This window comes from Atta colombica, unplaced genomic scaffold (assembly GCF_001594045.1).
Source record: "Atta colombica isolate Treedump-2 unplaced genomic scaffold, Acol1.0 scaffold82, whole genome shotgun sequence".
NCBI classification, from domain to species: Eukaryota; Metazoa; Arthropoda; class Insecta; order Hymenoptera; family Formicidae; genus Atta; species Atta colombica.
The window spans coordinates 157,488-180,069 of NW_017259575.1; the positions used below are offsets into that span (position 1 = coordinate 157,488).

At 35.0% G+C, this 22,582-nt stretch overlaps 4 protein-coding genes across 7 annotated transcripts in view; 2 read left to right on the top strand and 2 right to left on the bottom strand.

Annotated features, from left to right (window-relative positions):
• The window catches only part of LOC108692784, a 3,912-nt gene extending 836 nt beyond the window's left edge, over positions 1–3,076 (bottom strand). The window contains exon 1 of the mRNA XM_018201226.1: positions 2,667–3,076. Within this exon, the coding sequence (XP_018056715.1) occupies positions 2,667–2,997 (331 nt within the window). The 5' untranslated portion in view covers positions 2,998–3,076. The remainder of the gene's footprint in view (positions 1–2,666) is intronic.
• Positions 3,077–4,549: 1,473 nt separating this feature from the next.
• On the top strand, positions 4,550–11,384 carry LOC108692783 (ubiquitin conjugation factor E4 B). The gene is made up of 8 exons (XM_018201225.1): positions 4,550–5,326; positions 6,653–6,940; positions 7,095–7,520; positions 7,606–8,969; positions 9,069–9,219; positions 9,334–10,020; positions 10,117–10,438; positions 10,772–11,384. The coding sequence occupies exons 1-8, from the start codon at positions 5,303–5,305 to the stop codon at positions 10,834–10,836; spliced, it is 3,327 nt and encodes a 1,108-aa protein (XP_018056714.1). The 5' UTR covers positions 4,550–5,302; the 3' UTR covers positions 10,837–11,384.
• Positions 11,385–13,257: 1,873 nt separating this feature from the next.
• Positions 13,258–14,125, bottom strand: LOC108692769 (gametocyte-specific factor 1-like). 2 transcript variants are annotated; one of them, XM_018201194.1, is made up of 3 exons: positions 13,884–14,125; positions 13,686–13,791; positions 13,258–13,547 (listed from the first exon to the last, which is right to left on the bottom strand). In XM_018201194.1, exons 1-3 carry the CDS (start codon positions 13,980–13,982, stop codon positions 13,453–13,455), a joined length of 300 nt encoding a protein of 99 aa, XP_018056683.1. In that variant the 5' UTR covers positions 13,983–14,125; the 3' UTR covers positions 13,258–13,452. The 2 variants fall into 2 exon arrangements, with proteins under 2 accessions (XP_018056683.1, XP_018056681.1); XM_018201192.1 differs by having other exon boundaries at positions 13,686–13,812.
• A 2,309-nt stretch (positions 14,126–16,434) lies between these two features.
• LOC108692742 (cyclin-dependent kinase 11B) lies at positions 16,435–22,474 on the top strand. Of its 3 annotated transcripts, none has more exons than XM_018201147.1 (7): positions 16,435–16,729; positions 17,505–17,882; positions 17,982–19,003; positions 20,535–20,861; positions 21,450–21,726; positions 21,856–22,086; positions 22,174–22,474. In XM_018201147.1, the coding sequence occupies exons 1-7, from the start codon at positions 16,638–16,640 to the stop codon at positions 22,466–22,468; spliced, it is 2,622 nt and encodes an 873-aa protein (XP_018056636.1). In that variant the 5' UTR covers positions 16,435–16,637; the 3' UTR covers positions 22,469–22,474. The 3 variants fall into 3 exon arrangements, with proteins under 3 accessions (XP_018056636.1, XP_018056637.1, XP_018056638.1); XM_018201148.1 differs by having other exon boundaries at positions 18,003–19,003; XM_018201149.1 differs by lacking the exon at positions 16,435–16,729 and adding an exon at positions 17,041–17,190.
• The last annotated feature ends 108 nt before the right edge of the window (positions 22,475–22,582 follow it).

Genomic DNA, 22,582 nt, shown 5'->3' on the forward strand with positions numbered 1-22,582 from the left:
CCATTTTAAAGGATTCACTCAAATATCTTCGACACTGTGTTAAATCGAAAAATATTTCAAACGAAAGTTTTTTTTACTTCAAGGAGGAAATAAGATGCCATTGATTTGACCTTAGGTTGGCGTCGAGGTCAGAGCAAGAGGTCACTTTGAATTTTTTAAATGGAATTCCGATTTTTCATTTCATATTCTTATAGCTCAAGAGCTTTTCAGAACAGTATAATAAACTATTTTTTCATTAAATACTTTTCGAGTTATAAGGCTTGAAAGTTACAATACCATCGGCATTAGAAAGCATTATCTAAAGTGTCCGACCGATGAAGTCTCTTAAATGTTGTTTAGAATCATGACCTAAATAACATTTGTCAAGCTCAAGGCTGTTGGAGATTGTATCTCTTTTCATTTTTGCCCTAAAAATTCATTTTTACGTAAATATACTTTGGATAATGCTAATGCCAAAGATATTGAGACTTTCAAGCTTCATAATGCAAAAAGTATTTAATGACAAAATAATTTATTCAAAGTTATCTTACTCTGACCTCGACAACATCATCCAAGGTTAAATCAATGGTATTATTATATAACTGTATTATATCCTATTCGAAGCAAAAAACTTTTATCTTTTTTATCTGAAATATTTCTCGATTTAACGCAGGATTTCTGAGATATTTCTGAGATATTTAAGTGGATCCTTAAAAATGAGACACCGTACACACACATACACACACACACACACACACGCGCGCGCGCGCGCGCACACACGCACGCACACACACACACACACACACACACACACAGGGTGTTCTAAAACTAATGATAAATATTTTGTAGATACATTCTTTGTAATGTTTTAAGATGGAGAATCTAATATAGAAATATCGAGGCTGTAATAGTTCTTTTTTAAATAGGAAGAGTTTAAAAATTATGAATGACGGGATTAGAATTTTGCATGCCGAAAAATGGCAAAATGCTCAATGTGAAGATACTTCCTCGAACTTTATGTCTTTGACAATAACAAAATTCAACATTTTCACATCCATTGACCATATTGTCAATTCTGAGCGCGCAAAATTCTAGCCCCGTCATTCATAATTTTTTAACTATTCCTATTTGAAAACTCATAGTCATAGCCTTCACATTTTCGTATTAGACTTTTCGTTTTAAAATATTACAAAGAATCTGCCTTTAAAATATTTATCATCAGTTTTGGGACACTTTATATGTAATATTTATTTACGTACCACGAAATAAATCGAAATTATATGTAATCATATATGTATATAACAGTTTTTAATTTTTCCAATTAATTTTATTATACCTTTTCTTCGAAAAGGTTTTGAAATTTTACTCAAATAATATAATTTCATTCATCACTGCAATTACAATTAATTATCCCGCGCTACGCGTCTCGTTCGATTTGATTGGTTGCCATCGTTGCGCGCGAAATCTCGCAGAGTTTAATATGATATCGAGAAAACCAATGTTTCACGTTCTTAAAACAATTTTAAACAAATAAGAAAAAATTTTTAACAATTTCAAATATTAAATACAAGAAAAAACACATGGCCTATTTAAATGATTCATCGTGTCTTCAATTTATTGAGAATGCATTCTATTACTAATATTTATAATCCCATAACTCGAATTGAACTGTAATATAGGTTTGATCACAAATAATTATCGATAGTATGACTTTCCGTGAAGAAAAAATGTGTATCTTTATATAACGATATTCTCGTTAATATTTGAGATAGAGTCTTAATATTTACGATATGAAATAAAAATATGTGCAATTATTAATTAGGTAATATTACAAGGTATATGCCGCGCGGTGGCATATATGATGACCATAAATTGTAAACTTGTTGTTTCTTTGACAGTTTGAGAGTACACGGTGCAAAGTCTTGTTATCAGGGGACTTTTATTATCAAACTAACATCGCAGTCTGATTATCCACCACTTATCTCTCAGGGACTATCCCGAATGATTTTTTGATATTTATTAAAGTCAACGATTTTTAGACTGTAGCGAAAACACAATATTATGAGATAATAAGCTAGAAGAGTTGTGTTTAATTAATTTAAAAAGTTAAAGATTTTTAAGCCATTTAATTTTACAATGTCTTTTCAATTTTTAAAATTTTCAAACTTGCAAATCTCATTAATTTCTTTACACTTTACAGCTTGACGCGTTCGACTATTGCAACAATATACATTCTTAATATACAATAAAATAATATACATAAAATGTCGAAATGCCTGATCTTTTATGTCTCCTTCGTCGATGTAATTTATATGTATGTGCATACAATGGAAACAATTGTTACATAAATTACATAAATTATAATAATATTAATCACATTCGATTCTGTATGGGACATAGATTTTGGGCTGTGTGTTAATTCGAAATTCGCTCAGCCGCGGCCGATGTTAAAGAGTCTATAGTGCACATAATGTAAATTTAACTTATTATTGTATATAGATTTTCGGTGCTTGCAGTGAATTTTGGAATACAACCTTTTTACAATTGTCCCTGGAGCGCGAGCATACGTGATGAAAACATACGGGAAAACATACGCAACAGAAAGCGAGAATCGATATCGCGAGAGACAACAAGAGACTTTTGGGAAATGCACTTTTGCGTACTTTATTGCGAAAGCGAGTCTTTACCAAGCGATGCGAAATCGATTATTTCCCAGATGCCCATTTCGCCAGGGTGCCGTTCCAGGACGCTAATTATGAAGGTTGCTGCGGGAGACACAATGAAGATTGTGGCAGAAAACGTGTAAGAACGAAGGAGACTGACTAGTTTTTTCACTTTTACGTCTTTGACTATCGTTAGTTGACAACTTGTTGCGATGATCAGACAAACAGTCTCGCAGACCTTGCAGTCACTCGCAGCCGCCGGCGACTGACGATGACGGCGAACGCGACGTCGGCGACATGCGTTTATTGCGTTTACTCGTACAGCTGCTGATTCAGCAGCGCTCAACTGTCCCATCTAACTTAACCTAATATAACCTCACCTCGCCTCACCTCATTTCACCTGACCTCATCTCACCTCACCTCACCTAACTTCATCCCACCTCGCGCCGCGATTTGATTCGGTTCGAACGCAAGCCTTCAAATTCTGTGAGGTTTGTGTTCTTCTTAGTACATTCAACTTGTTGCACAGCTCATCTTTCTTTTTTTTTTTCTTTTAATTCACTTAATTGGAAAAAATAAAGGATGAACTGTGTCAAGCTAAAAAGATCAGACAGTTGCAATCAATCCAGTACCTAATTCCTTGTAATTGAGAATGAAATACAGGATTCAGATTTTCAGAAATTCGCATTCGAAATGTCAGCTTTTTCTGTGCATCATGAATACTGTTCAATTCAGAGTTCTGAATAGGAAATGCAATTTTTTAATTCAATTGAATCCAAAAAAAATTTTTGCTTTTATTTAATACGTATTCGGATAGATAAAATTTCTATCTATTTTAATCCATTCTCGTTTACTGCGGTAGGTACTGTTGGTAGCGCGCAATTTATATAAACGTATGTCGCAACTAGACACGTACATTATATATATTATGTATACACAGGACTGTCGATGCTTTTAATAATAGAAATAATAGAAATAAATTTAGACGCTTATGGGAACAATTAATAGATAGAGAAAAGCTCCATCCTGTTCTTTGAAGAAAGTTTGCAGTAAAATTGCAAAAAGGTAGCTAAACTTCTTGTACAGTTCATATTTTTTTTTCTTTTTCTTCAAGAGAGAGTAGAGAAAAAAAAGGAAAGAAAAAAATATTTAGCTAAACATGTATTCCGATGTGCGTGTAAATTAATTCAGATGTTTGTAGAAAAATGTAACGTGAGTTACAGCGCAAGAGTAGCAGGAAAATGGCACCTGTAGTTAATTCTTAATGGCAAATTATAATTTTACTTTTACTCACTTTTGATATTGATATTATGTTTTATATTATGTTGACAATATTCGATAATATTGATAAATGTCGTTTAAATATCATTTATTGATTGCGTTTTTCTTGATTTTTGATACTTGATACTTGATGCTGTCGCCCATTTAAAAATAAAGTGAGCAAGTCGATAATCGAAAGAGATTTATCGATGTGCGCGCGGGAAAATTCAGTTCGCCGTTGTTAACGGCGAAGAAAAAGAAGTAACAAATACACCAATAAATGTTGGAAATTTTTATCAAATATCGCATCTAATAACGTATCTAATAATCTTTATTAACACAAATTTATTATGCGCGTTAAAATGTTGAATTACACATAGATTTCGACTTGGCTGTGTCTCACAATTAAATTATAAATAAATGAAATAAGACGAATTTCGCGCTGATCACGCTGACCTATATAATATCTGTATCTCTGCTGAATTGAGTGGCGGACTCCGTAGGGAGATGTAGGTCGTCGAAAATGGATTTATATCTCTCGCACATAAGGTAGGTTTGTTACACGTCAAATTATTCAATCCTTGTGCTGAATTATATATCATCTAGAATGAGCTTAGGGTATACTCCCACTCCCACTCACCGATAGATATGAAAGAAAGAGAAAGAGAAAGAGAAGGAAAAGGAGAAGATGGGCCGAAACATGGAGGGAGAGATGAGAGAGCGCGAAGCGAACGGCGAAGGAGAGAAGTGAGAAGGACGGAAGGAAGTAGAGAGCGCGTGTCACAGCGTGTCGACGCGTTGGTTGCTCAGCTGTTTTCAACGAGACGTCGAGACTGGTCGAGAGTCGAGACTGTCGAGAGAGAGAGACGACGCATCGCGCAGACCGTAGACACCGTAGACACCGTAGACGGCATCACGGCACGGCAGAGCCAGAGCAAAGCGACCGACCAGTCAGCCGTCAACCGTCAGTCGTCAGCCGTTAACGGCGTCAGCCCGTCTCATCAGTCCTATCAGTTCCGACCGACTCATTGTCAGGTCAGATCGACTCAAACCTCAAAACTCAAGACCTCAGACGGCAGGCCTGTTCACAACATACCGACTCAGACTGATCCGTGGCCGTGACTCGAGACTCGACGCGAGAGCACTACATCCACGTCCAAACGCAAACAGATGTGGAGTGACTGTCCAGATCTCTGACATTGACGTATCTCGGCCACGAGTGGCCACGAGTGTCGAGCACGATATCTACTCTCCTTTGCGCTGAACGCGACAGCGAAGAAGAGGCGCGTGGTCGCCGTAGTGTAGATCACCATCCGAGCCAGTTCCGGATCCGAACCGGACGAGAAACAAATTACAGAGCGGGCGGAATATCGAGATCGAGGGGATAAAGAGCGATCGCCATGAGCGAGCTCAGCCAGGAAGAAGTGAGTAAAGGAAAGCGTGTTTCCTCCCCCTCCCTTCCTCTTTTTTCTCCTCTCCTCTCCTCTCCTCTCCTCTCCTCGTTGCATCGCATCGCGTCGCCTATCTTCCTCCTCATCCAGTGATCCTTTTTTCTCTCGCCCAATATTTTCTCTGCTTCGCGTTTTGTGTGTGTGTGTGTGTATGTGTGTGTATGTGTGTGTATTTCCCGCGCGTACTTATCCGCGATTTCTTGTCTCAAGCGAGACCTATGTTCTCGTGTCCATGCTGCGCGGCATTTTTCTCTCGTCGGAGATCTTTTCTCATCTTTTCCATCCACTTCTCTTCCCTCGAAAAATCATGAATTTATGTGTATTTTTTTTTTAATTTTGAGACGAGTCATGAAAGATAAGTCCATTGTTTGCGCAATTTCGAGAGAGACTTGGAAATTGTATTTTTCCTTGTTGGGTTATATATTGTTTTCTTTGTCAACCCCCCACGCGTAAAACGAAGCGACTCACAAGCTTGCAAAGAAACTACTTATATAATGAACGCTATGCAAATCAATCTTGCGTTTTAATTTAAAGAAAACTTGGCGCGGCATCTGTCAATATGGTTATTCTAATATTTAAATGATCCAAACATTCCAAACGCTTTGCAGGAATAATTGTTTACTATTTGATGATTCCTCTATTTTCATAATTGCGACGATAGAGTTCTGTTTGTTTCCTATTCACCTATCCTCTGTTCCTTATTATTTCCTTTCATCAACTAAACTGCTTCATTTACTTTGTTTTTAGCAAGATATTATGGCTGCAGAAATCTATGCAAATAATGAAATTATGATTTCTTAACAAATACATGATGTTCTATTTCATTCTTTAAGATCCGTATCTCAGAATAATATATACTCTGTTCAATAAGAAATTTACCACTCTTTTCGCATAGAAGGCAAATTATGGATTTTGAGATTATTTCATCTGCTTAATTTTTTAAACATCCGAGCCCGAGTATGCCATATCTATGTAGTAGGTATCTACAGTAAGGTATCTACATACTCCACTTTGTTTGCTATGCTACATCCTATGCGCAAAGAATGATAAACCTTATTGAAGAGGTTTACAAAGTATAATATCGAAAAAATGACATTTCTGTATTATTACATCGCTTAAAATATAATGTGGACTTTGCAGCTTCTATTCTCTTTATTGTCGCGAGGTATGGTAAACCAATGGATAAAAATAATTTATGAATAACAAAAACATTTCAGTCTGTTTTAAGCAATCTTTGATAGAGTAATCGTTACTAAAGAGAACTCACCACACAACTCCTTTGTCTCACTTTTGCTATAGATGAGAAGAAGGCGATTAGCCCGATTAGAGGGTTTCAACAATAATAATGCAACTGCCAGTTCGTCTAATGCTATTGCTCCGACTTCCCCGAGTACTTCGGAACTATCAAAAGCATTCCCAGGATCAATATCTCCGTCTATTCAACAACAATTACAGCGTGCTGAGATACCAATGGAAGTAGAAGAGAGCAACGATAAACAATGTAATATTACCGAAATGGATAATTCAGGAATTGAAAGCATGGAAGTTGATGAATCGGATAGGAAAGATTCAATACCACGATCGCGTGTAAGTATCTTTATATAAAGAAAAAAAAAGAAAAAGAAATATAACAAATGTACATGTATTAATAAAAAACAAAAAGAATCTATTTTTTTCTTCTAATATGATGAAAATGGATTATTCATTATTTTTATCTATATTTATCTCTGTTGCATTTTAGACGACGAGCTCTAGCATAGAAGTTACAACAGATCACATACATGTTGTCATATCACGCGTCTTGCGCATATCGTGGAAAAATTCCGTTGAAGGAACTATATTCTTACCACAAACAGCAGCGTACACGCTGAAACAGAAACAGCTAGATTTTAGTGAAATCATTAACCAGGCCTTAATGGAGATTTTGTGTATGTTTTCGAAAGGGGAAGATCTTTTGAACGATATCACGGTAGATATGTCGTCCGATCGACAGGACAGTCCGAATAACCAAGCAAGTCCTTTGCTAAGTCCTGTCATGGCTCTTCCATCTTACCAATTACCGACTATGCCATTACCCATAGGCAGCAAATCGTCGCAACCCAAAAGTTTAACTTACTTATTAAACTGCTATTCAAGAATCGCAATAGAGGAAAGAAATCATCCAAAGGTATAGGTATACATATTTTAAAAACCAGATAAGATTTTATTAAATCTATTGATTTCTTTGACTGACGCTTAGGCACATATTTTAGCGATCCAGCATACCTCCTCTCTCGAATGTACTGACAGTATTGAAAACGCAATGTGTTCAGTACTCTAGCCTTGTTCTACAAGGATTGGTTGGCATTTGTGAAGCTTCAGTTATTCCTATGTGTACCACTTATCTTCTCTACCCAATACTGTCGCAAAGTTTACCTCGAGGCTACCTTCACGAGCTCGTAGCTAAGACACACACGAATTCAAGCACGTTCAATAAGATATTCACCCCGGTCTTGCAAGGCCTGTATCTCTCAATGCAACAAGCGAGCTTGGTTGGCAATACACACAGAAGACCGATCGAGGCGCTAGAGGAACTAATAGAAATTCGCTGCGGTCCAGGCGGCAAAATACGTCCGATATGCCGTCTAATTACAAATCAAGTGCAATTCTTGCCCGATATTATGACGTCAGCTGCCGGCAGAGAACTTACGAAGACTTCGTTTTTGGGACCGTTTCTCTCAGTATCGGTATTTGCTGAGGAACAACCGAAAGTGGCTGACAAGTTTTTCAGCGGAAATCATGTCACGGACAAGTCGGTGAATTTATCCTTGCAACAAGAGCTGGAAAGTACTAGAACTTCGTTACATAAGATGTTTTATGCAATACTTACAAACAGCAATTGCCGCGATGCTACTTTAACATACTTGGCCGCGTTGTTGCGTCACAATGAGAAACGCGCGCAAATACAAACCGAGGAGTTTTCTCTGGCCGGAGATGGATTTATGTTGAATTTATTATCGGTCTTGCAAATGCTCTCTGTAAAAATCAAACTGGACACCGTAGATCCTCTGTATCCATTTCATCCCTCCAGCTTTGTTGATATAAAGAACGACACAAGACTGAAACTTACCTCGCAGGAAGTCGCGGAATGGCAAAAGCATCTGGAGAAGACGCATAAGTGGACGGAATCGAAATTTCCAACTCAGTGCTGGTTCTTGACGTTGCATTGCCATCACATCGCGTTACTACCGGCATTGCAAAAGTATCAAAGAAAATTGCGAGCGTTACGCGACTTAAAAAATATGCTCAACGAATTGCAAGCCACGGAACCCCAGTGGAAGGATAGCCCCTTCGCTGAACATAATAGAGATTTGATTAAACAATGGAAGCAGCAATCGGAACAATTAAGTAAATTTAAATCGTGTGCGGACGCAGGTCTGATAGACCCTGTCTTTTTAAGAAGATGCTTACATTTTTATATATCCGTGGCTGAGGTTTTGTTGAGTCTTCTGACACAGACTGCCCCAGGTAACCCTCTCCCCAAACTTCCACTTCCTCAGGAAGTCACATGCAAGTTTACCGCATTACCGGAATGGTACGTGGAGGATATAGCGGAATTCTTGGTGTTTACACTCCAGTAAGTTCTCATTATATGTATTATTAAGTATTAATTAAAAAAATATTATAATTATACAATATATGATACGCTTATTAATAATTATAATTCCGCATGTAGATTCTGTCCTGGAGTAGTGATAAGTGGTAATATGGATAATCCGCTTATCACGTGGCTACTGGTCGTCGTGTGTACACCGCATTGTATACGAAATCCGTATCTAATTGCAAAAATCATCGAGGTCCTCTTTGTGATAAATCCTAGCCCTCAGGTAAATTTATTAGGAAAATATTGTTAAATTATATTACTGCATTATTGTGTGTGTGTGTGTGTGTGTGTGTGCACGCGTGCGCGCGCGCGCGTTTACAACTGTAATCTTCTGCAGGGAAGAACGGAGATTCTCCACGAGAAAGTCATGGCGCATCCTATATCCAAGACACTTTTGGCGTCGTATCTCATGAAGTTTTACACCGACGTTGAAACCACTGGCTCTAGTTCCGAGTTTTACGATAAATTTTCAATACGTTATCACATAAGTCTAATTTTGAAATCAATGTGGGATAGTCCGGTACATCGAGCGTCTATTGTCAATGAAAGCAATAATGGCAAGCAATTTGTCAAGTTTATCAACATGTTGATGAATGACACTACCTTTCTACTTGACGAGAGTTTGGAATCTCTGAAGCGTATACACGAGGTGCAGGAACTCATGTCGGACACTACCGCGTGGAGTGCACTTTCCCAAGAGCAACAGCAATCGAGGACGAGGCAGCTGGCAGCAGACGAGAGACAGGCCAAGTCTTATCTTACATTAGCCAAGGAAACAGTTGCCATGTTCCACTATCTGACGGTCGACATTAAGGAACCGTTCCTACGACCGGAATTAGTCGGGCGATTGTGTGCCATGCTAAATTTCAATTTGCAACAATTGTGCGGACCTAAGTGCAAAAATCTGAGAGTGAGAACACAGCAAAAATACGGATGGCAACCAAGGACGTTACTTAGCCAATTGGTTGATATATATTTGCATCTTGACTGTGATAATTTTGCGGCCGCTTTAGCCAGTGACGAAGTTAGTGTCTTTCCATTCATCATTTATACATTTCATTAAATATATAGATAATATATATAGATAAGAATATAAAAAATTGTTTATTTTCTTTTCCAGCGTTCGTTCTGTAAGGAATTATTCACGGACGCTGTAAGCAGGCTACACAAATATGCGATCAAAACTACTACGGAAATTGAGAGATTTATAGCGCTCGCGGAACGTGCGGCGATAATCGCGAGAGATAATCGCGCGCGTGATGCAGATTACGGCGACGCTCCTGAGGAATTCCGAGATCCATTGATGGATACTCTTATGGAGGATCCAGTCAGACTACCATCTGGTATTGTTATGGACAAAGCAGTTATCATTAGACATTTACTCAATAGTGCCACGGATCCTTTCAGTCGGCAGCCACTTAGCGAAGACATGCTCACCCCAAGTAAGTGCATCATTCACATTTTCTTATTCAGTAAAATGAAGTTTTTCTTAGCTTAAATATATCTAACAAATAATAACAGCGTTTCGTAACAACATATTTTTTTATAGAATACGTTCTGCGATTTTTGCGATGCTTGTATCACAATCAATTATGCAGTTTTTTTTATTTAAAATATTTTTATTAAAATATTTTTTATATTAATATCTTCTTACATTTTAATTTTAAATATAAGAATTGTCAAAAGATTGTATTATTCATATATCCTCATATATAATTTTACAAAAATGTATAAAAATTTTATAAAATATATTAAACTGATGATTATTATTGCAGTGCTCGACTTGAAAGAAAGGATATCTATATGGAAACAACAAAAGAAAAGATCGACAAATATATAAACGGTGCTAATGTGAGAATTCTGCAAGTAAAAATATAGGAGTAAAAAAATTTAGCATTCAACATAGAAAAAGAAAGCGAGAAACAGAGAGAGTGAGTGAGTGAGAGAGAAAGAGGGGGGAGAGAGAGAGAGAGAGAGAGAGAGAAGCATGCAATCTAATATAATTGTCAATATTGCACGATACATTTTATCATGCATCGATCCAGTGCAGTTAAAGAATATAGTGCAATGATCTCGCTATTGTGCAACAATTGCGCTCAATAAATTTACAGTTTTTATACAATAAAACATTAACTCAGACTGCAGCTAGCAAACTGCCAATATATTGCTCCAAACATACTTTAGAAAGTTGTAAATAATTACTGGCTACATGTCAGTATTCAAAATCACATTATTCATAAATAAGCAACATTACTTTTTACGTCTTTCAATGTATGTGGCGGGTAAGTTTGAAGCATATCCCGCAAAAATATAATGTTAAATAGTATAAAACTAGTAATATTAATGACTACTATACTTCCACGAACTCGACATTTACAAATAAAATTATTATTGACAAGAAATCTACGTGTGTATAAGATTTATAATTCAACGATTTCAGCAGTACTATTTAAAGTTATATATAAAGTTGTAATGTATAATTATTTGTCAATCCTCAGGACGATAGTTGAAAGTATGGAAATTATTTATAATAGTCAAATTCGTGGATTACTTTGCATTCTTTTGCTAAAGATGCAAAAATACATCACGCTCTATATATATATATAATTCAGATGTTATTTTTTGGCCTTATTTTGTAAAGAAGATAAAATGTTTTTTTTTTTACAGATAAATGCTACATCATGTATGTGTATTAGTTTGCAACATTTTAAGTTACGTTTTGCTTTTAATATGAATGTTATTTTACTTTGATTATAGTAAGATTCGACCATTTTTATTTTTTATGTGACTTAACTGTCTTATCATAACTTTATTATATATACACATGCACAAAGGACATTTCCATTTATTAATTTTTATTAACAAAATAATGCATATATGTATGTATGTGATTAAGTGTAAGTATATACATACATTTATCTTTTCTCTATCAAATTATTTCTTTATCATTCATTAATCATTATTTATTTGCTTATTTGTGCAATAAATATATATACATATATATGTATGTGTGTGTGTACACACACACACACACACACACACACACATGTATGTAACATTCCAAAGAAATTATAATATTTAAAGAACGTAGCATTTGAATTGTGCTGCATTAAATTCTAAGCTATTTACTAATTGAAGATTTAATATGCATCTTGACTCATAATTAATTCATAATCTTACTTTTCAAAAGTAATAATTGCATTTATCCAGTGTCACATTTATTTTGACGATTATCATATTTTTACTTTAATAATTCCCCACATACTGATAACATTAGAACACGTTTTGTCATTAAATGTAAATATAAATTTATATACATCATAGTATTAACTAAATGGATCATGATTTGAATATGCTGCACATATAAAAGTTTGATACTACATGAGTATAAAAATCATTATTAGTCTTAAATTTCTAAAGAAGTATAAAAAAGGTGATTATTCAATGATGAAAGTTGTATATCATTTGTCATACTTTTGTGCAACGTGTCTACGTAGGCAGATAAAAGACTTGACATAAAATTTAAAAATTTTGAGAGTAAGAGAGTTTCATAACTAGGATTACCAAATGAGGCGACATGTTTTAAGTGATTTACAAATTTTACAGTAGGCCTGCTCATTTTAATCGAACTTGTTTGCATGGTTCATCATTCTTTCATTGGAGAAAAGAAAAGACCTATTGCAAGTCGTTCAATGTCGCCTGCATCTGACAATCCTGTTCAGAACTACGTTAGATAGTCTTTTTGGTACAATTATTTTATGAAATAATTAAAGATGGAGATACACATACAAACAATTGAAATATTTAATAATATTAAAATACCATACATGCTATTTGTATATATAGATTCAAAAATAATCTAATCATGAAGTTTGATATTGTTTTTATATGTATATATTTGGGTATATGTATGTATACACATTTGTGTATATGTGTATGTGTGTGTGTGTATATATATATATTTATATATATATATATACACGTGTGTGTGTGTGTGTATACATATACATATGCATACATATACATATACACTAGGCAATGTCTTTATTCATGCAAAATTCACTTCAAATACCTGTAAATACTAGGATTGATGTAAAGTATAAAAATAAACAAAATTTATGTGAAATAAAAGCATTTGAGGGAAACATTAAAAAACCTATGATTCATTAATAAAAAAATTATATTTCTATCATTTTGTTATCTTGAGAAATAAAAAAAAAGTTTATTATGTTTTCGTTTTTTTTTTAATTTTTTCCTATGGGATCACTCCATTTGTATAATCATATTCTAGATTCTGTCTCATGTAATTTGTTACTGAGAAGCTAGATATATTGTAATTAGATTTATTGTCTCAACTTGTATTGACTGTCGTCCTAACAAATAGTTTCGTATTTTTCCTTCAATCCATGAGTTTAATAATTATTTTGGAGTTTATAATCTTAAGATCTTTACAATCTTATATTTCTTCTTGACTTCCCCAATAACTATTATAATCAATTTGACTTGTAGAATCGTTTTGTTCTGGTCTTATCATCCCATGAGTTGTTGGCGCTACATAAAATTGAATTATATCACAGCTATCACAGCATTTTGTCTACATTGAAAAGATTCTCTTGTATATATAAACATGCAGAGAGCCTTATAATAAAAATTTCGTCAGAGAGTTTTAAAGTAACTTTGTGCACTTACGCCGAATATAACTTCCTTCGACAATCCTTCTCATAGGACATGTATTGATGTGTTCTTCAATCTCACTTTTACTCAAACGATGAGTTGCATTATATGGGCAGATAACCTTGTAATCAGAAGGAAAATTCTATACGAAAATTTTACATTCGTTTGTATATTTCTCAAAACGGATTATAGTATATAAAATGATATTGTCACCTTTTCGCATTTTACAAGGTGTCGCTGAAATTTCGAACTAGCTATACGATGATACTTGTTGTATGGACAATGAAGAACTTCGTCGTTATTGCTATTCATCTTCTGTTATACAATTATAACAATCGATTGGTATAATATGTAAATAAATAAAAATGTAAGGATATATAACTAATAATAAATGTAAATTATCCAAGTTGCTTGACTCGTTAAAAGCGTACGAATCAACAATCAGACTTGTCCGTTTGTCCCGATTTCGAGTTATTCGGAGTGCATGCCATGGCAGAAAAATGTACGTAGCGGTAAGACAAGGTGAGCTATTTCTGTGGATGCGCAATAGGGATGGCAGTACTCGACTCGAAAATCGGTACATCGAAATATTGATTTTCTTCAGCCGATATAGCGATATTTTTAATTGATATTCCAGTTTCAATAAAGCCCGATGTCCACAATGCTAGAAATCGGTCCGAGATCTCGAACAGAGAAATAATTAACAAATTGCATTTGAACAATTTGATCACATGACTATTGCGATTGGTCAATTCTCTCTTCGTCCGAGGTCTTGGACTGAATGTGTACATCCAGAAGCGACAACCGCTCATTGAGCGCTCAATGAGCGGTCGTCGTTTTTGGATGTATCCATTGATTCATATTACACATACGATTATTGCCCGTATTTATAATCAAGCCTTATATTTAATAGCGTTTTCTCTTGGCTGCAATATCGCCTACCAGTGCACTCAGACAGTGTAGCGTGTTTCCTTGGCTGATGGTAAGCGAACTCATTCAGTGTAATGTGTTTCCGTGGCTATAGCACAATATAACAGTAGGGACACTTCGTGTCAGCATCTTTGATCTTCGCGCCGCAGTCACGTGAGCATCCGCCATGTTAACGTTTGAAAAATCCAGGACCGAAAGAGGATATAATGCCCTATGCGATAGTTCATTGCTTTGCTCTAAAAAACATAATTAAGGATGTCATGTAAACGTAGTCAAAATATTATCTTTTTTCACAAAATTACATTTGATTATGTTTAATTAAGTTAACATAAACTACTTATTTTTTGTAAATTATAAAAACTTATCTTACGATATCTTTGGGATAACGAAAAAAAAATGCATTGTGAATTTTTAATATTATTACTGCATTGTTTAATACTTCACGTAACATAACTTTTTTTTTATCCATTTTTTTAGAAATATTTACGACGCAGCTCTTAAATTTTCTTCTTTTGCCACGGATATCTGCTCACACGGAATCTGTGTAATATGTTCGTTCTTGTCATCTTTTCATTGGATCCGGCCCAAAACAAAAGCTGCGCAGCCATATCTGCGCGAACACGCTGAGTGTCTCTACTGGTTATACTATGGTTATAGTGTAGGGCAAATTTTATGTATGAAATGGATTTTGCTATACGATCTCAAAGAGACGATATAGAGCCAGTGTGACATTAAAAATTTGAAAATGGAAGTTAATTGGCAGCAGAATTAAACACGATAGCACGAAGTAGTAAACACCATGGTGTATGTACATACTTGTAGTGCGGCACTGATGCAGCACTTACACGCAACTGGTGTAATGCGAGGTTATACTCAGTGTATCCCAAAAAAAAACGCTACAAGGTTTCCTTACATTTATCTTCAGATACTGTACGAATTGTTTCATTGGCTGCTAAACATCTAAAGATAAATTTAAGAAAGTCTTAAGTACAAGCTCTGACTATGAATACGGGCTTATGGCTGTGTTCCAAAATTGACTGCCAGTATTGAAAATCTATAGTGCACGTGATGTAGATTGTAACATTTTCAGTGCTGGCAGTTTATTTGGAATACGGCCTATATGAACTAAATATCGATTTATCATCTTCAGCCTTGAAAAGTGAACGTTGCTATGTAGTTTATACTTTGTCAGAAGGCAGTAGTGGCGGCAGCATTTTGCGGTTACAGGTTTTGGGCAGTCATGTCCTCTCTCAGGTTTCTCTTTAGTTAAAGTTTTCACCTTTTAAGCCTTAAATATAATGCGAAGGAATAGTGATAGCGATAGGAATAATACGACCTATCAGAAATCAGATACACTGGAATATACACTAATAGATTGAAATCGTGTTATTTTTATCGCTATTGCTATTCCTTCGCATTATGTTTAAGGCTTAAAGACTCTGCACAATAACAGGGAACAGAGAACAGAGAGTAAGAATTTCAACCTATCAGAAACTGTATATTCCACAATACATGATTTCTGATAGGTTGAAATTCTTATCTTTGTTCTCTGTTTCTTTTATTGTGCGGAGCCCCTTATTTTCCATCCTAAGGATAAAGTTTCATGATTGATACTCTGTTCACGTGAACATGAAATCCCCAATATAAATATTTTTGCATTTAAAATGAGATAAATACATATTTTGCCTTAAAAAGAGAGATAAGCGAAGATATCGAGTGTCAAAAGTGCAAGTAATGCGAACAGACCTATGTTACTATCTTTTCTACCACCATTTTATTTTCACTAAACTTGTACTACTTGTAGTGAAGTCGCAACACGTAACAATCGGTAGTGGTACGGAGTGCAGATAAAGAAAATCGTGATACTCTTTTTTTTTTCCTATATTTACGATTCAAAATTCATAATTGAGCGTCACACTGATTATTCTGCTAATCCTTCCATGGGCTGTAATTCTTTAAAAATGGAAGCACGTTCGAAAACAACGAGCGATATTCCAATGAGTATAGGTTAAAAATCAGTTAATTGTTGGCGCGAATATGTCCGCGAATACGTCGGATATGGATATCGATAATCAGAGCGAAGACGGAGAAATTAAGAAAAGTCCATCGAAGGATATGGGTGATTTTAGGTATTTATTTTTATGATATTGCCATGTAATTTGTTTGAAATTAGGTTTCAAAGAAAAATCAGTCGCTTTACCAGCCAACTGCACATCTGTTACTCTTTGTTGTCTGAGCCACGTGAAAGTGGACGTTGTCTAGGTTAGCTTAAAATAACATTTACATTTAAGGCACATGTGCGCGCTTGCGCGACAAATTTTTATCCTTTTGTATTCGGCATTCGACATTCGAAAATCGGTTATCGGAGTGAGTCGACTGTCGAAGGCAGTACTTGGTACATACATACATACATACATACAATACACTCGCGAGTCGCGATTCGCGAATGGAATACAGGACGGATTTGGCGTCGAGTGGTTTTTGTCAATCCCATTGAGAGATTACTTCCTTTTCTTTTACGATAAATAAAAACGTGTTGCGTAACGTCTCACGGAGCAGAATGACGAACGATGCTGCCCAGAATTTTTAGGTATTCAAAACTCGACGAGACAATGCACGTTTATACTGTGAATAATCCAATTATTTTCATTTCTATCTTTCGTATTTAAATATTCCTCGCGACATCGTCTTTACTTTGAGATATATGGAAAAAATATATATTAATTTGTTTTATTTAACATTAAAATATTTATTAAATTTTTCTCTTAATTGTATTCATCAATTGTGTCAAAAGATTTGTAAAGTGTACAGTAAGTGTGTAGTAAATATTGTTAAAACAATAAAAATTTTAAGTCTGTAATATCATCGATTTGAATTTAATTACAAATTGTTCGATATCTACAGCTTTTCAGAGGAAGAGGGTGGCGACACGGCCGATTCCTTGGATATTAAACCACCACAAGCAGTTGTTCGCCATCATAAATCTAGTTCGTCTCGTCGAAGAGAGAAACACAGCGACAGACGAAATCGTAGAGATGAGAAAGAACGCAAGTCGCGTCAGCATGAACGCGAAGACAGACAACACAGGGACAAGCATAGGCATCGTAGGCATGTGGGAGAGCCTCTTGAGAGAGCTGAACGTTTAGAAAGCTCCAAAAGGAATCGCGAGAGGATGGAACGTTTAGACAGAATGGAAAGCCATTCTAGAGACAGAGAATCTTCCAGGCATGATCGCAAGGAAAGAAGTACAGGTGATCGTGTCCTAGAAGATTTAAGAGAAAGGTAATTGTAGAATTTCTTCTTGTCTATTTCCAAAAAAATATAAATGTAAATAGTATAATGATTATATGAATCAGTTCTTTTAATAATCTACTCAGATAGATATTTGTATGTGTGTTTTAGATTATTGGACAAGAGAAGAGAGAGACGTGAGGATCCACGTGATACTCGGAATTATAAAATCGAGTCATCTCGACATGAGGTACGATTGGTGGAGGACTTGCGAGATTTACGCGAATCGCGCGATCGGCGAGAAATACGGATGGAAGACATTCGGGACCGTCGTGAAATACGTACGGTGGACGATGGTAGAGAACGTCGTGAGATTCGTATGGAGGAACAGAGACATGTACGAGTGATCATGGAAGAGCAATTTTCGGAAAGTGAACTGATGGAACGATCTGAGAAACGTCGTAAAAGATCTCACAAGCATGATCGTACTCGCGAAAGAGATCAAGAAAAAATGGAACGCGAAAAGGAGCATCGGGACAAGCAACTACGGGAAGCGATGGAGGTTGTAACCGATGACATTAATGAGATGGATGTGCAAAATGAGATCTCGATACAGATTAAAGATCCAAAAGAAATGACGGAGCAAGAAATTAGAAAAGAAAGGCTATTAGAAGCCGACAGAGAAATGGCTAGACGAAAAGAAGTATCTAGAATAGAATTGGAAGCGAGAAGGATGAAGAGAGGCGAGAAACGACCCATGAGTCCAAGTAACAATCCGGATCCTTCAGTTGTAGAGCTATCGGATGAAAGCATCAGTCCTATTCGTTCCGAAGGTGTACGATCAAAATCAGCCGAGTCTAAACATTCAACTGAAGGAGAAAGAAGTCCACATGAAAGATCTTCGGAGCGACATTCGTCCGATTCCTCGGAATCGAGCAGTGATGACGATGACGAATCTAATGAGTCAAATAAAGGTTCTGCTGGTGATTCCAATGATGGCTCAGAATATAACAATCCAAGTCCATTATCCGTTGATCGATTAGCCAAATCCGATCATTCGGATGGAGGCTCTCCTGGACATGTCGATTCCAATAATGCTTCGAAAAACATAGAAGAGGAGGAAAAAAAAGTGGAGGAACCGGAATTACCGCCGTATCTGCCAGCTATTCAGGGTAAGCAAAAAATGTGTGCTATAAATAAATATAAAAATATAATTGAAGGAAGAAAAGCATTCGACTGTAAGTCAAACTATTATATATATATTGTATATAAGTAAAAAATTGTAATAATATAATCTAAAAATAAAATTGATTTAATGTGAAGATAATAATTTCTTCTACATCATGATAAAAGATTTAAAGAGATTTTTATTGTAAATCATCTTCAATTTGATCATTTCACATTTGTCTTTATTCTTTTAATTTAATTTTTTTATCTTTTATCAATTTTATTTCAAATTTAATTTTTAAACACAATAAATGACGCTAGACTTACATGTGAATAAATAAGAACAATGCCTCATTCAATCTGAGCTGGATTAAATCTTAATGCTTAACTCTAACTCTTCATTGTTATTTTTGATTACCTTCCCGGCCATATCAGAGCCTATGGAACCCTGCAACTTTGTCTGTCACTCTTTGTTTTATCTCTGAATGCATATTTTTTAACTGAAAAATGTGTGAAATCTGTATTTCAAAGTCTTTCTCAGACAAAGACATATAAATATGAATAAAAAAAATGAATAAAAAATAATTTATTTTCAATTAATTACAGTGACTTAAAAAAATTTAATTGAAAAAGTTGCGAAAAACGACTACCTTGGATAAAAAATTCTCAAATTTTTAAATTTAAACTTTAAGCAAAAAAAACGTAGGATTTTTTTAGTTGACCCTTTGGGCTAAAAGAAATAATACGATATGAATCATTCAAAAAAGTATCGTTATTTAAAGCAAACCGAGATTTAAAAAAAATGTACATATTGTACATATTGTAATTTTACAATGAATTATTAATGAATACAATTTTAATATTTAGAACTACCTACAAAACTATACCTATCAGTAATTGCGCTTCCTTTGGCTTCGACAGCGCCGTAGGTTACACCGATGATTTAGAGAATGATATAGTTTTTGAATTTGAATCGATAGTACATCCGGCTCGATTGAGCGATCTCTCAAGACTGACAGAGGCCACAAAATTTCTACTACTTATTATATTAAAATAAATTTTTTTAATTCTAATTCAATTTCATATACTTATTTCATTTTAACTTTCATTCTAACCGAAACACGGTAAACATATCTAATAATAATAATAATAATAATAATAATAATAATAATAATAATAATAATAATAAAAGGATTCTCAGAACGCGCTAAAACTTACGAGCTAGTTATGGTCACACGCAGGTTCCAAGCGTAGAATCCTCTTTTATGCACTCTCACGTTGAGAATACGTAAAAAATTGCAGGCTTATCATACCTATGGATAGTTCAAGTTTTTTTTCGAACCTCAATCCAGAGATTACAGTAATGTAAAAAAATCATAGAGTACTTGCATGTTGTTTAAGGTAGCGAATTAGAATTAATAATATTTCGGTGTGAATTTATATGTATATACACATCCATGTCTGTAATTTTAAGATCTATCTTTCGTTATTCTTTTTTTTTATTTATTGCATACGTATTGTAACTTTACTCTTTAGGTTGTAGAAGTGTCGAGGAATTCCAATGTCTAAATCGAATCGAAGAAGGTACATACGGAGTCGTATACAGGGCACGTGATAAACGTACGGATGAGATAGTCGCGTTGAAACGATTGAAAATGGAAAAGGAAAAAGAAGGCTTTCCGATTACAAGCCTGAGAGAGATCAATACTTTACTGAAAGCACAACATCCCAATATTGTCACCGTGCGGGAGATAGTCGTCGGCAGCAATATGGATAAAATATTTATTGTTATGGATTACGTGGAGCATGATTTGAAATCCCTGATAGAAACCATGAAGCAGAAGAAACAAGTTTTTATACCTGGTGAGTATATTCTGTTATATATAATGAAGTAGGGAACCAATTGAAGAGTTGAACGTAATAACAGCATAAACTGAAAAATGAAAAATAATTTTAACAAAAATATAAGTTAAAAATAACGCTTAATCACAGATTAGCAATCTAAGGTACACATTCCGTGCCGTACCAATTTTAAGTGATTTGATCACCGGTGGGTCTACGATATTTTTCTTTGTGTTTATTATATTTGTTAAATAACAGTGTATTTTATAAAAATTGCAAAAATATGAAGAAAAAAGTTTACAATATATATATATATATATACATACACACACATCAATATTGCATCATGTATCATAATTAAATATTTATGTATGTGATGCTAGAAATTATTTTATAATTATATTTGTTTTTATAACCAAAATATCAAACAAAAAATTCAGCAGAGGTCATCAGTAACCCATATGGCACGGAACGTTAAGGATTTGTAAATATGGAAATACCTGTTTCGTGAATTACATATTACATTTTACACTGCTCAAATTTTTTACTTCTCAATTTATAACAAAATATACGAACATACGGAAAAATCGATATTTTTTTCTATTATAGGAGAAGTTAAATGTCTTATGCAACAATTGTTGCGCGCGGTCGCACATCTACATGATAATTGGATATTACATCGCGACCTAAAGACATCCAATTTGCTATTAAGTCACAGAGGCATTTTGAAAGTCGGCGACTTTGGTTTAGCTCGAGAATATGGCTCTCCCTTGAGGCAATATACGCCGATCGTTGTAACCCTTTGGTACAGAGCCCCTGAGTTATTGCTGTGTGACAAAGAATATCTAGGAATATATAGTACGCCTATAGATATGTGGTCCGTAGGGTAAGTATAATATCTTAATATTTAATTTTTAAAACTTAAAAAAATATTAACGCATTATCAATATGTTATATAAAATTTTAGAATTTACATAAACAATAGACTATGATATTTATGATAATACTTTCTCAGATGCATTTTCGCCGAGCTTCTAAGGATGGAACCACTGTTCCCAGGAAAATCGGATATAGATCAATTAAATAAAATATTTAAAGAGTTGGGTACACCAAGCGAAAGGATTTGGCCAGGATATGCTAAGTTACCTATAGTACAAAAAATCCCATTCGCACATTATCCTGTAAATAATCTCAGACAAAGATTTAGTTTGTCGTTGTCGGATTTAGGTATCGAATTGCTGAATAAGTAAGTTATTCCATATGAAGAATGCCTTCAATATCTGAATAAGTTTGATTAAAAGTTTGATTAAAATAATTGTTTTCTTTTTTTCAGATTTCTAACCTATGATCCTCGCCAACGTGTAACCGCCGAAGATGCGCTAAATCATGGATACTTTACTGAAGCGCCTTTGCCAATCGATCCACAAATGTTCCCCACGTGGCCTGCCAAATCGGAACAAGGAATTAGAACCACAAACGCGTCTCCGAAGCCACCGAGCGGCGGCAGAGAATACAAACAATTGGGCGACGGTGACGATGCCGATTTGAGCAACTCTGGTTTTCACATGGGCTTAACAGAAGGTGGTAGAGCACCGCCAGTTGGTGGTGGTTTCCACTTAAAATTCTAGTTGGGAGGGACAATTTTGCATTCTGAATTATAATAATTTTTTTCTAAATATATTTATATAAAATATACAAAATATATTTCTTTAGACATAAATAAATGTATTATTATACACGCG

What these genes read in the sequence shown, in the direction of transcription:
- LOC108692783 (XM_018201225.1), top strand. Translation starts at nt 5,303, where the DNA reads ATGAGCGAGCTCAGCCAGGAAGAA. An exon ending in CCGCTTTAGCCAGTGACGAA is followed by an intron (nt 10,021 to 10,116) that starts GTTAGTGTCTTT and finishes TTTCTTTTCCAG; the next exon opens with CGTTCGTTCTGTAAGGAATT. An exon ending in CGAAGACATGCTCACCCCAA is followed by an intron (nt 10,439 to 10,771) that starts GTAAGTGCATCA and finishes TTATTATTGCAG; the next exon opens with TGCTCGACTTGAAAGAAAGG.
- LOC108692769 (XM_018201192.1), bottom strand. Translation starts at nt 13,982, where the DNA reads ATGAATAGCAATAACGACGAAGTTCTTCATTGTCCATACAACAAGTAT. An exon ending in ACCTTGTAAAATGCGAAAAG is followed by an intron (nt 13,813 to 13,883) that starts GTGACAATATCA and finishes ATTTTCGTATAG; the next exon opens with AATTTTCCTTCTGATTACAA. An exon ending in CGAAGGAAGTTATATTCGGC is followed by an intron (nt 13,548 to 13,685) that starts GTAAGTGCACAA and finishes AATTTTATGTAG; the next exon opens with CGCCAACAACTCATGGGATG.
- LOC108692742 (XM_018201147.1), top strand. Translation starts at nt 16,638, where the DNA reads ATGTCCGCGAATACGTCGGATATGGATATCGATAATCAGAGCGAAGAC. An exon ending in GTATCTGCCAGCTATTCAGG is followed by an intron (nt 19,004 to 20,534) that starts GTAAGCAAAAAA and finishes TTTACTCTTTAG; the next exon opens with GTTGTAGAAGTGTCGAGGAA. An exon ending in GGTATCGAATTGCTGAATAA is followed by an intron (nt 22,087 to 22,173) that starts GTAAGTTATTCC and finishes TCTTTTTTTCAG; the next exon opens with ATTTCTAACCTATGATCCTC.